Source organism: Phoxinus phoxinus (assembly GCF_949152265.1).
Source record: "Phoxinus phoxinus genome assembly, chromosome: 2".
NCBI classification, from domain to species: Eukaryota; Metazoa; Chordata; class Actinopteri; order Cypriniformes; family Leuciscidae; genus Phoxinus; species Phoxinus phoxinus.
Window position 1 is genome coordinate 46,202,220 of NC_136877.1, and position 15,804 is coordinate 46,218,023.

The 15,804-nt window shown below is 39.3% G+C and overlaps 2 protein-coding genes across 2 annotated transcripts; both read right to left on the reverse strand.

The window, feature by feature from the left end:
- Nucleotides 1-282: 282 nt before the first annotated feature.
- Nucleotides 283-6,335, reverse strand: tmem179ba (transmembrane protein 179Ba). The gene is made up of 5 exons (XM_079591717.1): nucleotides 5,621-6,335; nucleotides 4,556-4,746; nucleotides 2,995-3,132; nucleotides 2,793-2,871; nucleotides 283-1,571 (listed from the first exon to the last, which is right to left on the reverse strand). Exons 1-5 carry the CDS (start codon nucleotides 5,822-5,824, stop codon nucleotides 1,407-1,409), a joined length of 777 nt encoding a protein of 258 aa, XP_079447843.1. The 5' UTR covers nucleotides 5,825-6,335; the 3' UTR covers nucleotides 283-1,406.
- A 980-nt stretch (nucleotides 6,336-7,315) lies between these two features.
- prox3 (prospero homeobox 3) lies at nucleotides 7,316-12,283 on the reverse strand. The gene is made up of 5 exons (XM_079605472.1): nucleotides 11,930-12,283; nucleotides 9,458-10,988; nucleotides 8,741-8,848; nucleotides 8,209-8,409; nucleotides 7,316-8,129 (listed from the first exon to the last, which is right to left on the reverse strand). Exons 2-5 carry the CDS (start codon nucleotides 10,952-10,954, stop codon nucleotides 7,941-7,943), a joined length of 1,995 nt encoding a protein of 664 aa, XP_079461598.1. The 5' UTR covers nucleotides 10,955-10,988; nucleotides 11,930-12,283; the 3' UTR covers nucleotides 7,316-7,940.
- Nucleotides 12,284-15,804: the final 3,521 nt, after the last annotated feature.

The window sequence follows — 15,804 nt, forward strand, 5'->3', positions numbered from 1 at the left end:
GTTCAGCACCTCAGATTTGGCACTTCGCCTGTGGAAAGCGGATACCATCACTGGCCAAATTATGGATTTATGTCCTTGTCAACCCAAACACACACACATACATACATACACACACACACACACACACACACACACACAGACACACACACACGCACACACACACGCACACACACACACACACACACGCACGCACGCACGCACGCACGCACGCACGCACGCACGCACACACACACACACACACACACACACACACACACACACACTTACCTCCCGTGGCTCTGTGCAAGAAAAAGCCATTAAAAATGACATCTCTACTGGGCACAAGATTAATAGGCAAACACTCTCGGAAAGACACTCTCAAGCAGTTTTGCTCATGTTAAGGACACCAAGGACTATGAATAAGAGAAATGTGAAATTTAGGGAGGGGGGGGGGGGAAATACTTATGGGAGATTCCTGGCCTACAAAACAGGCACATGAGCACCGTCTAATCTGGGATTTATGGAGTAATTCATATAAACAGACAGCAGAGGGCGAAAATGTTGTACATTGACACAGAGCAGGCTTTATTTAAAGGGATAGTTCACCCAAAAAATGAATTCTCTGTCATCATTTACTTAATGAGTTTTTCTTTCTTCTATTGAAGGTATTTTGAAGAATGTTGGTAACCAGACAGTCGACTTCAAAAGTGTGTGTGTGTGGGGGGGGGGGGGGGGGGTGGGGGTGGGGGGGGGGATACTATGGAAGTCAATAGGTGCCGTCAACTGTCTGGTTGCTGACATTCTTCAAAATAACTTGTTTTAGTGTTCAACAGAAGGAAGAAGCTCATACAGGTCTGGAACAACACGAGGGTGAGTAAATGATGACACAATTTTCATTTTTAGGTGAACTATCCCTTTAATACAAGTGAAAAGTTACAGTAGAGTGCATTAACCTTAACCTGGTTTGATTCCAGGTCAGCTAGGTTCAATTTATTGGATGTTATTCCACAAAAACCTTGAAACTGTTATATAAAGTGTTTTGGCCAGAGAGTAGAAACACTAGTGTCACCAAAGCATTTTCCTGAAGATTTTTGTATCCTCATGTTTAGTTTGTGAAAACTCTGGCAGTGTTGTCAGATTTGAACTCTTTACATAAAGCTGTGTCTCAATCAGTTCAGGTCACACCACCAATCTGGCAACCGCACACCATCACCTGCCAGGTCTGCGCTGCCAGCCACAGATCAGTAACCATGGCAACTAACCCTTGGCAATGCTAGTGAACAAAATCAAGACCGTATACTGGAACTGCCAAAATCCTTTTGGCTCAGCTAGCCAGCAGTGCGTTTGTGAATGTGAGCGTATGTGTGTGCGTGTGTGTGCGCGTGAGTGTTCAAGGGACACATAGACTGCTTTAGTGTGGGGCGACACTAAGGACGTCCTGGGCGGTTGAAGAAGGGCTCGGTTTCAGAAGGGTTGGTTGATCTCACTGATGGTTGCTCTCCTTCTGACTGGATTTCTGACCCTTTTTTGCGCTGGAGCAGGACCAGACCCGCTATGATCACCCAACAGAAGAAATTCACCCATACTGCTATCTAAGAGGGAGAAAAAAATATGTTTTTTTAGAGGTGATGTTGAAAAATTTTAGGGCATTAGTGCAATTGAGACGGAACAAAACCAAGTTGGCTATACATTTTTTTTTTTAAATCAGTGTGTGTATATATATTTATTATATTCTATATATTATATATATATATATATATATATATATATATATATATATATATATATATATATATATAAAAAAGATTTTAGACAACATTTTTGTCAAAATATATGAAGTTATTTACACAATATAATTGTCTAAAACATTGTCTACAAATGCCTAATAACACATATGTTATTGTTATTATTATACAACACATAAAAATATGTTTTTTGATTGAATGATTGATTTATACTTTAATTAAAATCAATAGACAAATAAAACAAAACAAAAAATCGAAATATATGGCCAATTACACAATATAATTGTCTAAAACATTGTCATATATATATATATTAGTGCTGTCAAATCAAACAAAAGTTTGTTTATATAGTGTGCGTGTGTGTTATATAAACAATTTTTATGTTAGATGCAATCAATCGATTTGACAGCACTAATATATATATATATAGAATACATATACTGTATATATATATATATATATGGTAACACTTTACAATAAGGTTCGTTAGTTAACATTAGTTGACATGAACTAATAATGAATTGCACGTATACAGCAATTATTAATCTTTGTTAATGTTAATTTCAACATTTACTAATACTTTATTAAAATATTGTGCACATTAGTTAATGCACTGTGAACTAACAATGAACGGCTGTATTTCTATTAACTAACGTTAACAAAGATTAACAAATACAGTAACAAATGTATTGCTCATGGCTAGTTCATGTTAGTTAATACATTAACTAATGAACCTTATTGTAAAGTGTTACCATATATATATATATATTTATATACACACACACAATACATATACTGTATATATGACAATGTTTTAGACAACTGTTTCGATTTTGCCCTCAAGAAGATTTTGTCTGAGTTTTCTCCAGCACCTCCAGATAAATGAGAGATTTGAAGCCGGAATGTCAATAAATCGGACAACATTAAACAGATTTAATTAATCTCAGATGTCAACTTGATGGAGGCTCTAGAAATGAGTCTGTGTGAATGAGATGCAACTTTAATGATATGCATATGCTGATCGCTCTTGCATAATGCGTTTCATAATGTGTTTGTGATCCGCTCTACCTCTGCACTGTGCAGTCTGGAGTAGAACTGGCTCCCACTGATAGGGCTCAACCAAACCTTGTCCTGCGCTGCTTCACACCTGCAAACGCACAAAATAGAGTATTTATACAACCACTAGTTTTTGATACACTTGTTATAATGGTCAATACTGTCTGTCGGCACTAATCAACATCTAATACAGAGGTCTCTCTCACACACTCACTTCGTTATAGTGGTCAGTGCATGAAGCACAGAGTCACACAGTCTGTCTCGGCCGATTTTCAGGATGCATCCCGTCACCAAGAGGAAGAAGAGGAAGACTCCAGACAAGCCGAGAGTAACGTTCATCCATAATTTCTCTCTGATACAAGACAGAGACAACATTGCACAATGTTTGAATGACATTTTAGAAGAAAAAAAAAATGTTGTAGCTTCCAAAATGAATAGTCTTAAGAAAAAAATACTTCTTTCATGTTATCAAGGACTCACACTCTCTCTGACAGTACAGGGACTGTTGTAACATCTCTTACTGAATTTGAAAATCACAGCTTGTTATTAATATATACACTAACGTACCAAAACTAGTGGTCGGCAGACAGATTTGTTTTATGCCTGATGCCGATATCTTAGAGAACCGGTTTATACTTTAGAATGCAACGTCTTGATTTTGTAATTATATTACAGTATTTTTCACAAGTAAATTATTTGTTTCAACTTTTTGTCTTTACTTGTTCACAAGTAAATAATTTTAACTATTATGCTCGCGTTCTCAGCGCCGTCAAAATAAAGGTCTTTAAAATAAAAGTGCTTCCGACACATCGGCCAAATAAAAAAGCTTATTGGCCAGTGCGATAAAAAAAAAAAAATTGTCGATATAGTCGACCACTAATTTAAACATTTGGCGCGAGTATGATTTTTTTTTATTAGGTATTTTTTGTGCACCGATATAGTTAAATTTAAAGTAAGTTTTCTATTTTAATATAACATAAAATGTAATTCATCTGTGTCATGGTAAAGCTGAATTTTCAGCATCATTACTCCAGTCTTCAATGTCACATGATCCTTCAGAAATCACTCTGATATGCTAATTTGGTGCTCAAGTAACATCATCATCAGTGTGGATAGCAGTTGTGCTGCTTAATACTTTTGTGGTAAACGTAATGCATTTTATTCAGAATTATTTGTTAAATGCAAAGTTCAAAAGGAGAGCAGTTGTTTGAAATACAAATGTTTTGTAATCATTTTTAAGTCCTGCCACTTTTGATCAATTAATAGAATACTTGAATAAAAGTATTTCTTTCAATAAAAATAATAATAAAAAGTTTATACTTTAGATTGCAACTTCTTGCATCTGTAATCATATTACAGTATTTTTCACAAGTAAATAATTGAAACTATTATGGTCGTGTTCTCAGCGCTGTCAAAACAAAAGTCAGTTTGTTAGATAAGTTTGTTAAATGCAAAGTTCAAAAGGAGAGCAGTTGTTTGAAATACAAATGTTTTGTAATAATTTTAAAGTCCTGCCACTTTTGATCAATTTATTGAATACTTGAATAAAAGTATTTCTTTAAAAAAAAAAAAAAAAAAAAAAAAACGAACCACAATGTCTCATATCTATATTCTAACAACTTTTTATGAGTTTGCAATTTGCATCACATATCGTTTAGAGTTCCTCCTGCAATCCATCCATACGGGAGCTCGACAACAGGAAACAGAAAACCTCTGTTCTTCACAAACCTGAAATAAAATCACGAGCACATGATTTACGGAGCTCTTTGACATACCTTTTCACCTCTCCGTCAAAACAGGCGATGTAGACCCAGTAGAGAGTGAGTGAAAAGCAGAAGATAGCCACACACACTGAGATGGCGGACACAAAGTAACAGAGAGAGGGAGAACTGTGTGTAAGCACACTGAAGGATGAGTTGTTCAGACGCACTGAACCGTACAGCATACACGTCCCATCAAAACTTCCCTGTTTGAGTGAAAAAAATAAGGAAAGAATGTTATGGCTTACAATGCATCTTGTTATGACCATAGTAGGCACTTTCTACAAATAATGGTCAACAGAGGGTCTGAAATTATTGAAAAACGTGGACACAAAGGGGTTAAATGCAGGTGGAATTTAATGCACTTCAACCTAGACACTTTTTCATGTTTAATGTGTGTGCCAGTGAACTCCACAACTACATACAAGAGCATCACTCATGGTCTTCTTCATTTTCCCCTTTCATTCTTTTCCTGCTATATCCACTGCTAACAGGACGAAACCTCTTCAACACTGCAATTCTTACTCACACTCTCCATTTCTGCTCATCTGACTTTAATAAGCCAATTCCTCTTGATAGCAAATGCTCAGCTGGTCACATGACAGAAACAGTGACAGAACTGGAAGCTTCAGTTACTTCTATTACACTTTCATTTTCTCTTCACTTCCGGGTTTTATTTTTTAAAACGTGGGCCTAATAGTTCTTCTACGGTATGGATAATTATAAGAATTATAAAAGCATAGGCCTATTAGTTTTTCTACAGCATGGATAATTATAAATAAATAAATAAATAAATAAAAAGTAAAACATTTCTGGTCACATGACCATGACGATTATAACGACAACTCGTGAGAGTATAAGCACAGAACCCTTCCAGAAGAAAAGTTATGATTTTTTTATGCATCTTGGGAAAACACCAAAACACATCCCCTGCTAAACAAAACTGTCAACAACAGTAAACTAAGTGTTCAGATAACATTGTCAAAGTTTGAAACTTACATTCTGTCGTGTTTCTGAACGCAATAGCATCGTAACAACAAGGTAAAGTCTTCTATATTCAATAGTAAACAGCAGATATACCTGTGAGATTGTAACAGAGGCGGCTGTGATGATCCCACAGATAAAACAGCTGCCATACAGCAGCAGCTCCAGCAACAGAAGCCATGGCAGCGCCATAGCATGTGTGTGTGTGTGTGTGTGTACGCGCGCGCCACAACTCCGCACTGACTTTAACCAGCCGCGGCAGCGCGCATACACGCACTCATGTGTCCAAAAACGCATCATGAGTCAACGACAATCATGTGATCGCAACATCGCACAAAAAATGAATGAACAGAACCACATTCCCTTGCGTAAGCACCAAAATAGGTCACATTTATGATAATCACCTTTTATAAATTATATAGACCTACTTCATTTTGACTAGATGTGAGAGTATAAGTTAACAACATTAAAGATTAAATTAGGACCTTTTTACTTGTAATTGAACTACTTTGGTTTTTGTTAGATCAGTGCAAAGCCCTGACACACTTTAAATAATTTGTTCAACCAGTTCAAATATAAAGCAAACCAAATCTGGGACCAGTTTTGGGGAAAGTTACTTTTAAAAGCAATGCGTTACTCCCTAAAAAACAACTAGGCGTTACTTTTCCTCACCTGGGCTGCTTTGTTTTTTAACAAAAGCTACTATTGGCACATGCAAATTGCTTTTTTTTCACACCAAAGGTGAAATGAAAGGCCTGTTCACACCAACAACGAGATATTTGAGATAACTATGATTGCATCAGCTGACGATATCGTCGTGCTTGTCTGTCGCTTTAAATGCACAAGTTACATGATTGATTCTGATTGGTTAATGTTTTTATCGTTCATCAGCTGGAACAAAAAAAAAATCTGAAAATGATTCCAACTATCGTTTCTCTGTGCCTTTATTGTTATATAGCTGCGGTGTGAACTCTATTCTTTAATATTGAGAACGATTTATCGAACTATTTCTTTATCGTTATCTTTACAGTTGTCGTCCTTGGTGTGAACAGTAGAGGGCGCAGCTCAAACAAACCTTTTAGCTGTGCTGTCATTCTGGACTGCAGAAGAAGAAAGTTCAACACTTTAGCAAAAAGACAAAAAAAAAAAACACACAAATGTGATGTTTATCTAAAGTCACTTTTGCTTATAATAGTTTGGTTGAATTGGACTATTGAATGTCAGCAGCAAAGATATTAGTTAACAAAGTGACATTAAATACAAAAAAAATATGTATTAACAGCCACTGCAAACTTCATCGTTACATATTACATTGTTATTTTATAATGCTATCATATTCTGTGCAGGCAATTAGCTTACTGCGTTGTAAATAGGAAAGCCTGACAAGCTAAATACCTTGGTATTCCGCCATGTTTCTCAGTGACACGTCCACAACTCGTAAAGATCGGGGCTCAGAGAAAATCCCGAGTTTCCCACTGGTATTTACGACATTGTGGTGGCGCTCAAGTGCTTTCAACTCGTAAATACGAGATACAAGATGACTTGAACGCAGCATTAGGCTATGATTATTTCTCTCAAAATGTGGACAGGTGTCAGTCAATAAATGTGAAAAAGTAACTCAGATATTACATTAATGTTATAATTAAAAAGTAATGCTTTACTAGTTACTTGAAAAAGTAATCTGATTACGTATATTACCCCCCAACCCAGTCTAGGGAAATCTGTATAGACCGCAATAGAAGCCCATCCCACTGTGTATAGACTCGTGCTGTCAGGAGTTTGAGCTTAGAGAGCCAGGGTCTCCTTACCCTCCCTCAGTTGACCATATTAAATGTTCATGTCATTTAGTGTACTCAGCCAATATATATGTCATGTTAGACTGCATATGCATTTAAAAATAAGCGTTAAAACTGTGGCACTAATTTGTAGCGTTGACTGAGAGCAACGTTTGTTTTGACTCATTTTATTACACGACACCACGAATACACAGAAACTCAACAACATTATATAACGAGTAACAAGTAATATAAAAAGGTCAAAGGCCAACCAGGCCTGCATTTTCAGATAAATTAATGAGCCTTAAATGTAACAGTGAATAAAATGAGAACATTTTTTTTTTCTTCTTCAATAAATTCAGAGCGTTTCTCAGTGCTAAACTGTAATAATGCTTGACTAAAGCAGAAGTATTAATCAGATAACGTTTAAACAAAGAATACTTTTGAGCATCATGATGATGATAATAATAATAATAAAACACTTATTTAGTGTTCTCGATCTTTACAGCATCATTTTGTACATTTTCTTCTTGGTTCTTTGCCACTGATTCAAATTGTTAAACATTCTTGCACACTCTTGCACACTTATGATATCAATCTGTGCACAATTTGTGTGTTTTTCTGTGTGTGATGAACTCGGTTTAACCCATGCGGTAAGTGTCTGTAGGGCAGCCGGGCAGACGGAAGCTGTCAGGCACTGGGCTGTCTAATTTACAGATGATCTTGTAGATGGCCTTCTTCCAGCACGGATCAGTATCCCGACCACTCTGAATGGCAGAGAAAAACTCCCTCAGGGCAATCTCAGATATCTCCACAAACCTCTCAGGAACCTGGAAAGCAGAAGTGACGTTTAAACACGTGATTGACCTGTTTCACGCAGATGTGCACACGTGCATTGCACACACTGACCTGGTAATCATTGCTCTTATTGTAGTGCATGTTGAGGATGCGGTAAAGCTCGGTGTCTCTGCCCAGGCGGAGTGATCTATCCCTGGCAGATGTAGGCCCCTCTCTGGCCGCCTGGCGGGCGAAGCGCTCCATCTGGATGTAGAAGAACTCCCGGAAGTTACTGAACCACTTAATCAGCTGGGAAGTGACACAGCGATTGAACTGTGCAAGAGAGAGAGAGAAAAAGAGGCATTTCAAAAAGAGGCTATATATTGAATGTAGGTCAGCATTAAATATTTGAAACATTCTGCGATGCTTAATCACATACGGACGAAGCTTTATTATAATACGTATGATTTCATTGAAAAATATTGACGTGGACTCAATGAACATTTTCTGACTGCTCTAAATTGATTCAAAGGGTAACCATGTCAGACCGCTGTATATAGGTCAGTGTAACTTTATTCAATAAGTCATTAGCCCGTATCATTTGTGCAAGATATGCACACAAAGCTATTGTATGTTGCGTTTAGGATATCTGAATGGTGCTCACTTTGACATCGGGGAAATATGTCTTGAGAGTGCTGGAGCTGGGGTAGCGTGCGTAGAAGAACATGAGCTTGGCTTTCTTCAGGTGGCACGGAGAGAGACCTTCCTGAGAGTGTAGATGGTTAAGGAATGTTTGATGGCAGCACAAATACAGTTGTATAGTTGTGTGTATAATATCCACTACTGTTCAATCATCTTCTGTAAGATTTTTGGTGTTTTTGAAATAAGTCTCGTATGCTCACCTATTTGATAAAAAATACAGTAAAAACAGAAATTTAGCATACATTTTCTATTTGAAAATAGTTAAAAACAAAAGAAAAGTATTCTGGTGAATTTTCAGCATCATTACTCCAGTCCTCAGTGTCTCAGAGAAGTCTTGTAAGTCAATTGTATTTAGCATAAATTTTCTATTTGAAAATAGTTAAAAAAGTGTAATTTATTCTGGTGAATTTTCAGCATCATTACTCCAGTCTTCAGTGTCACATGATCCTTCAGAAAATATTCTAATATGACGATTTGTCGCCAATGAAACCTTTATTATTATCAATGTTGAAAACAAAAGTGTTGTTTTTATTTAAAAAAGTGATAATGACATTATAAATTAGTCAATTTTGAACAATTTAACATTAATAAAGGTATTCATTTCTTTTTAAAACTGACCCCAAACTTTTGAACGGCTGTGTTATTTGAACAGTTTTTTTTTTCTCAAATAAAAGGATATTGATCCAGCGGCGAGATAGAGAGCTGCATCTCCTCCATCCCCCCCTCCTGCTCCGCCTCCCCTCATCCCTCCTTCTCTCGCTCTATCCGACGGAGAGGGCTCTAGCTGCCCCAACAACGGGAGGGGCGGGAACGCAGAGTTGTGTGAACGGAAGTCCATGAAAGACTCAGACAGGCAGTCCTTATGAAGAGGCAAACTGGAGAGGGAGCGGGCGAAGAGATTCTGCATGGTGTAGTGAAGAAGGGGCAAGGGAACGGGGTTGTCCGGGGGATAAGAGGGCAAGAAGTGGTCTTTGCTCCTGGGGGGTAAAAGTGCCGGGAGAGGGGGCTGGGATAGCGGAGGGAGGCTGGGATTGGCATGAGGGAGGAGGACGCTTTGAGCGATAGGCGCCCTCTTGTCTTGAGGACTCTTTGTGACGAGTGGCAACGCCTCCACCTGCTCAACCGCATGAGGTCTCGCCCTCCTGTCCGAGTTTAAATCCAACGCCATGCTGGTTTCTTGGGAAACCGAGGCGGATGTGACTGTCGAGGAGTCGGTTTCGGCATAGAGACGGACAACTCTGTCGATAACTTGAGCCACGACATTTGCGAGCTCCTGTTTTAGAGCTTGAGCAAACTTCTGCCCTCCTTCTGCGCTCTCCCACTCGCCCCGGACCAAACTGCAGCCCAGCCACACCTGATCCCCATTTAACTCCAAGTCCAGGTCCACGGAGGTCTCTGGAAATATCTCGGCGTTGCCATTCCCGTTGGTTTCGTTGTTTTTCTTAGACGAACAGCGCGGAGGAGAAAACCCACTGCTGATGAGTGGATCGTCGCTGTCGGAAAACATCTCCGCAACCTCATCGAGATTAATCGCCCCGTTCTCCTGTTCCTCGTCGCCTCCCTTCTCGTCATCCGCCTGCCCTCCGTAAACTCTCCACACCTTTCGCTGGAGCTCGAGAAGTTTCCCTTTGGTTTCCTCCAGCTGAAGCTTCAGTTCCTGTCGCTGTCGCTTTCTGCCTTCCCTGCTTTCCCTCCTGTTCCCTGGTTTCTCTCCCTTCCTCTCACCCATTCTCACCGAAGCTCTACTCTTCCTCCCTCTCTTCCCTTCTCTCCCCGTTTCTTCTTCGCTTCGAGCTGCCGAGTCCATCCTGGGTCTCTTAACTCTCGCGAAATCCTGCCCCCATTCGCCAGGGTCGGGAGCCGAGCTTTGTCCCCGTTGTTCTCCATGACAGCGCTGAGATGATGGGGTTGCAAACTCCCTCTTCCCAAACACATCCTCCTCCCTTATATCATCATCTACCAAAAGCCCAGGGAACAAGCCCTGACGCTGACGGAAACTACCCCACCTTTGGGACGCACTGTTGGGATGCATGAGAGGGGAGAAGAGCGGATGGGAAGACAGGCTGCCGGGGGAAAATCGGTGGCTTGAGGGGTTTGAATCCGGCAGGCTGTGATACAGTTCGAAGGGACACATCTGGGAAGGCTGCTGATGAAATCGATCCGAAGGGGAATCCATAGCCCCCTTTTCCGTTCTGATCTGGTTTCAGGATCTTTAAAGAGAGCACAATTGGCCGTGAATAAATACAGAATCATAGACGAATATACGCAGCTATTTGGATCGGTTTTAAAATTGCTCATAATCCTCTCATTGTTATCGGCATCATCATAGTCTCTCTTTTTTTCCCTCTCTGCATGTGTGTGTTATCTATCCGCTGACAGCTGTACCCTGTGTTTGTTCAGACTGTTGACTCTATTGCTCTCATCCTTCTTTCCCTCTCTCTCTCTCTCACACACACACACACACACACACACACACACACACACACACACACACACAACACAAATACATGGATGGTGAGACAGTAAATATTTTAATGAGATTACTATAGTCCCAAAAGCTCTGAATCTGCATTTTTTACTTAATTCAGAGCTTTTAGTACTACTAAATAGTTTTGAGATAGATAGATAGATAGATAGATAGATAGATAGATAGATAGATAGATAGATAGATAGATAGATAGATAGATAGATAGATAAAAAGACAGGCAGACAGGCAGATAGACAGACACATACATAACTCATTTATCCCGTTTTCGCCTTTCCCTCATTGGCACAAATGCCACAGATGTCATCAGATTATAGCTCGAATTTAAAGCCGTTTAACTGCCATGAAAAAAAAAATGTACCAGATGGAAGGACAACACCCTCACGGATAAATTATAGAAATTGATTTGCCTTAATTACTCACACACTAACCAACTCGCCGTGAATAATATCGCAGAGTTCACGTCAAAGTTTTCTTGTTATGAAGACAGATTTCGCTCCTGCTCGAATACCGGCGCACGAGCGGACATTTGTAAACTCTGCGCGCGCGCGTGTGTGTGTCGCAGATTCATTAACAAATAAATAGATGAGCCGCATTTGACAAGGACAACCAAATACGCGGATGTCCCTAAGGTAAAAAGCAAGGTAAAATATTTTAAAAACTTACAAAAGAGTCAGTTAAAACGCATCCCCCGGTCGGTCACTTTCCTATCGTATTATATGTCGGTCTTGTCGAGGTGTGCGTTGGTCACCGGGAGCATCAGCGTTAACGCGCCACCGAGTTTCCTGTTATTGCTGTCGCTCCTGCCTCGCGCTGTCCATCTCTCATCCTCGCGCACTCTATCGCGTGGTGATCAGCCAGTGGGCGTCGAGGCGAGGCGTGAGAGAGGGAGGGATGTCCGTCCGCTGCCCCACACACACACACACACACACACACACACACACACACACACACTCTCTCTCTCTCTCTCTCTCTCTCTCTCTCTCTCTCTCTCTCTCTCTCTCTCTCTCCCACTCGCTCTCCACGTGGGGTAACTACTTGGTTATAAGCCTCCACCAATCAAAAACGACCAGATTTACTAAAATAATCTGATGTACATATTATGGTAAAAATTATCATTGTGACCTCTTTTTTTTACACTATTATAACCGTTCTTGTTTAGATTTAAAATGTAAATAAATGTAAAATTAATAATCAATAAGTATCTCATTCAATGTAAAAAGCCGACTGAAAGTGAATCCAAAAGGCCCTAAATAGAATTTGCTTTGAACAAACAGTAGATACATATGATACATTTCGGATACATGGCTCCCAACAGGACTATAAAGTTCCCAAAGGGATAAAACGCCCCCTTTATTATTACTGCTCAAAAATTTGGGGTCAGTAGCCTACAATAAAAAAAATAAATAAAAAAAAATCATGTTTTTGTTTAGCAAGGATGCATTAAATTGATCACTATGACAGGAAATATTTTTACATTGATACAAAACAGAATGTTCAATCCATCAAAAAAAGTTTCTTAAAAAAATTAATAAGCAGAAGCACAATTGTTTTTTAACATTGATAATAATCAGAAAAGTTTATTGAGCAGCAAGTCAGCATATTGGAATTATTTCTGAAGGATCATGTGACACTGAAGACTGGAGCAATGATGCTGAAAATTCAACTTTACCATCACAGGAATAAATTACATTAAGAAAAATATACATTAAAACACTTGAAATATACATTAAAACACTAAAAATGGTAATATTTCACAATATATATTTTTATTAAAAGCAGCTTTGGTGACATTTTTCAAAAACATTAATAGCCTAAATCTTACCAAACCCCAAACTTCTAAGAAATATAAAACAAAAACAAGTAGGTTTCTGATAAAGACGTGACATTCCATAGGACTTTTAAAAATAAAGAAATGCAAGATTATTTTTTTCTAGTTGGAACAGATTTGGTTCTTGCAGGATTCTGTGTGTGTGTGTGTGTGTGTGTGTGTGTGTGTGTGTGTGTGTGTGTGTGTGTGTGTGTGTGTGTGTGTGTGTGTGTGTGTGTGTGTACTTGACCTGGAATGTGTTAGGAGAGGTTCCAAATGATGATAGAATTCTAATAGGAATTCTGTACACATTCTTTTACAATTTTTTTCATTCTCTTTTGACTAATGCCATGCATGCACATACCGATATTACAGTAACACTGACTGCAGTGAGTAACTATTATGTTGGAGAACCTATTGCAGTTATAAAATTTTTGTCTAAACATATACTTCTGACTCGATTATTTTAATAGCCTGACATAAATAAATCATAACATAAATCTGAGTCTGAGGACGTGAACAGCTCCGGGTAGAACGTCACGGTTGCCATCTCATAATTACGGTTATGGTGTGAACGCAGCTTAAGCTCGTTGTTTTGGTTCAGGAGGAACTTTAAAAGGCGGCTGCTGTTTATTTGTGGCGTATCATGACGTGTGATGTCTGTGCGAGGAAGAGGTATGGAAATACATATTTTGACAGGCTGGTAGGACACCCTATTATTGCATTCGGACCGAATGCATTGATTGGATGAATATTTTTTGACTTCCATATGTACATGTTTTAATTTAGACCACTTCTATTATTGATTGCTATCAGGATGTCAGAGTTTCAACCAGTAAGTGTTTATAAAACCTTCCGGTAATGATTTTTTGTGTGTTTTTTTTATGACATATTTCCCCTATGAGACTGTATATGCCAAGGCCGGTATGAAAAATACAGCAATAAAGCTCTTCATAATCAGAGACTCCTCCACCCCTGAACGTGTGAAAGCTGATTATCGGTCCCTCCACTCCTCTTCATAGCACCCCTTCTCTCTCTTTCATTGTTTCCATCACTCCCTCTCTCCCCCACTTCACTGAAATACCCCTCAACCAACCAAACTGTTCACAATAACCAGTGGCGACTGTTGTTATGGAAACAAGAAATATGACACAAAGCCTTATTAATAAAAGGTGCTTGCGACTACAGAGCGATCCATAAACAAATGTAATTGAAATGTAGTTTTAAAAACGAATAGATATTGGATAGATAGATAGACGGGACATTAGCACGGCTCGCATACTTTGACAAGTGGCGTTGATGCTAATGGATTTATTTCTAAATCCTTTTTTTTTTTTTTCTGTAAACAAATGCCAGTAAGTGTGCAACGGAAGTGTTAAATTCCGCATTCGACAATTCCTCAATTCCTTACAGTCCATTTGCACTGTAAACACACACACACACACACACACCTTTTGTAAGGTCAGGCTGAAAGGCTTTTTGAACTACATTAGCAACTCACACTGAATGCTTTGAACTGAAGCCAAATGACTGACAGCAAACAATATTAAAATGCATGAGCAACTCTAACAAAGAGCTATGAAACACACCAAAGGGACGTGGCCATTTGCGAGCAGTGTTTTAAAAATGCCACACGAATGTCGATCCTTTCAAACGGTGGGAGACTTATCAAAATGTCTCATTTGAATGAGTCACGATCAAACATATTGCATTATGAGTCCGTAATATGCGCGGAATGAAAATGTGGTATCCAGCGGGGAGAGAGAGAGAGAGAGAGAGAGAGAGAGAGAGAGAGAGAAAGCAGGAGTGCAGATAGACGTTTTGAGGGGGTCGATGGACAGGCAAAGTGTTTGCCCATTGGCTGCCTCTGAGGGAAAGTGTGTTTGAGAGAAGAGAGCACTCACACATTCAGCCTTGGGCAAGGTGACTGAGGAGAGACAGTGAGTGACAACTGCAGTTGAACTAGAGGATATTCAATCTGAAGGGACGATATAATGAATCCAGTCCTCGGGAATTAGTGCCACAAAGACGTTAAAAAACCCCCAGGGAAGACAAATACACTCAACCAAGGTTGAGAGAGTGTTAATAATACGTTAAAAAAGGGGGCAAGTTGATTAAATGGAAGATATTTTGAGATTATTCGACGAAAACTGCGCAGAATTGGTCACCTGTCAGTATGAAAAATAATAATGCGCACTATTTGTTTTCAAATAGATCTTCAGTGAGCTTTACATTACAACAAGGTTCAGTTTGTTAAAGGCAGGGTAGGCGAGTTGTTGTTGCTGGCTGAAAGTCTCTCCACATCCTGATAGCAATCTTAGTTGAGTGATCTAAATGTATTTATAGGCCTATGTATGTCGTCTGTGGAAGGAGACCATAAAATGTTCGTCCAATCATTCAGTCCGACAACGAGCTTATGCTGCGTTCACGCCATAACTACCGTAATTTGCAAGAGATTGAAACCCGTGACGCTATACTCGAAGCGGATCGTGAATCGAATTTATGCGTTTCAGTGGCAACACTATCAACGCCGAAATTAATCTTCAGCAGTCGTACAGGTGTGCGTTTCCCAAAGCTAACGATAGCCGCAAGTTCTGTCGTTACCAATAGAGTTCAATGGGACGTGCGACCATAATTAGCTAACTAATGATGCTGTCAGGAAACGCACCCGAAACGTTATTTATGTTCAATATTATAGTGGTTTTGTGCTTTGAGACATGAGGTAGTTTAA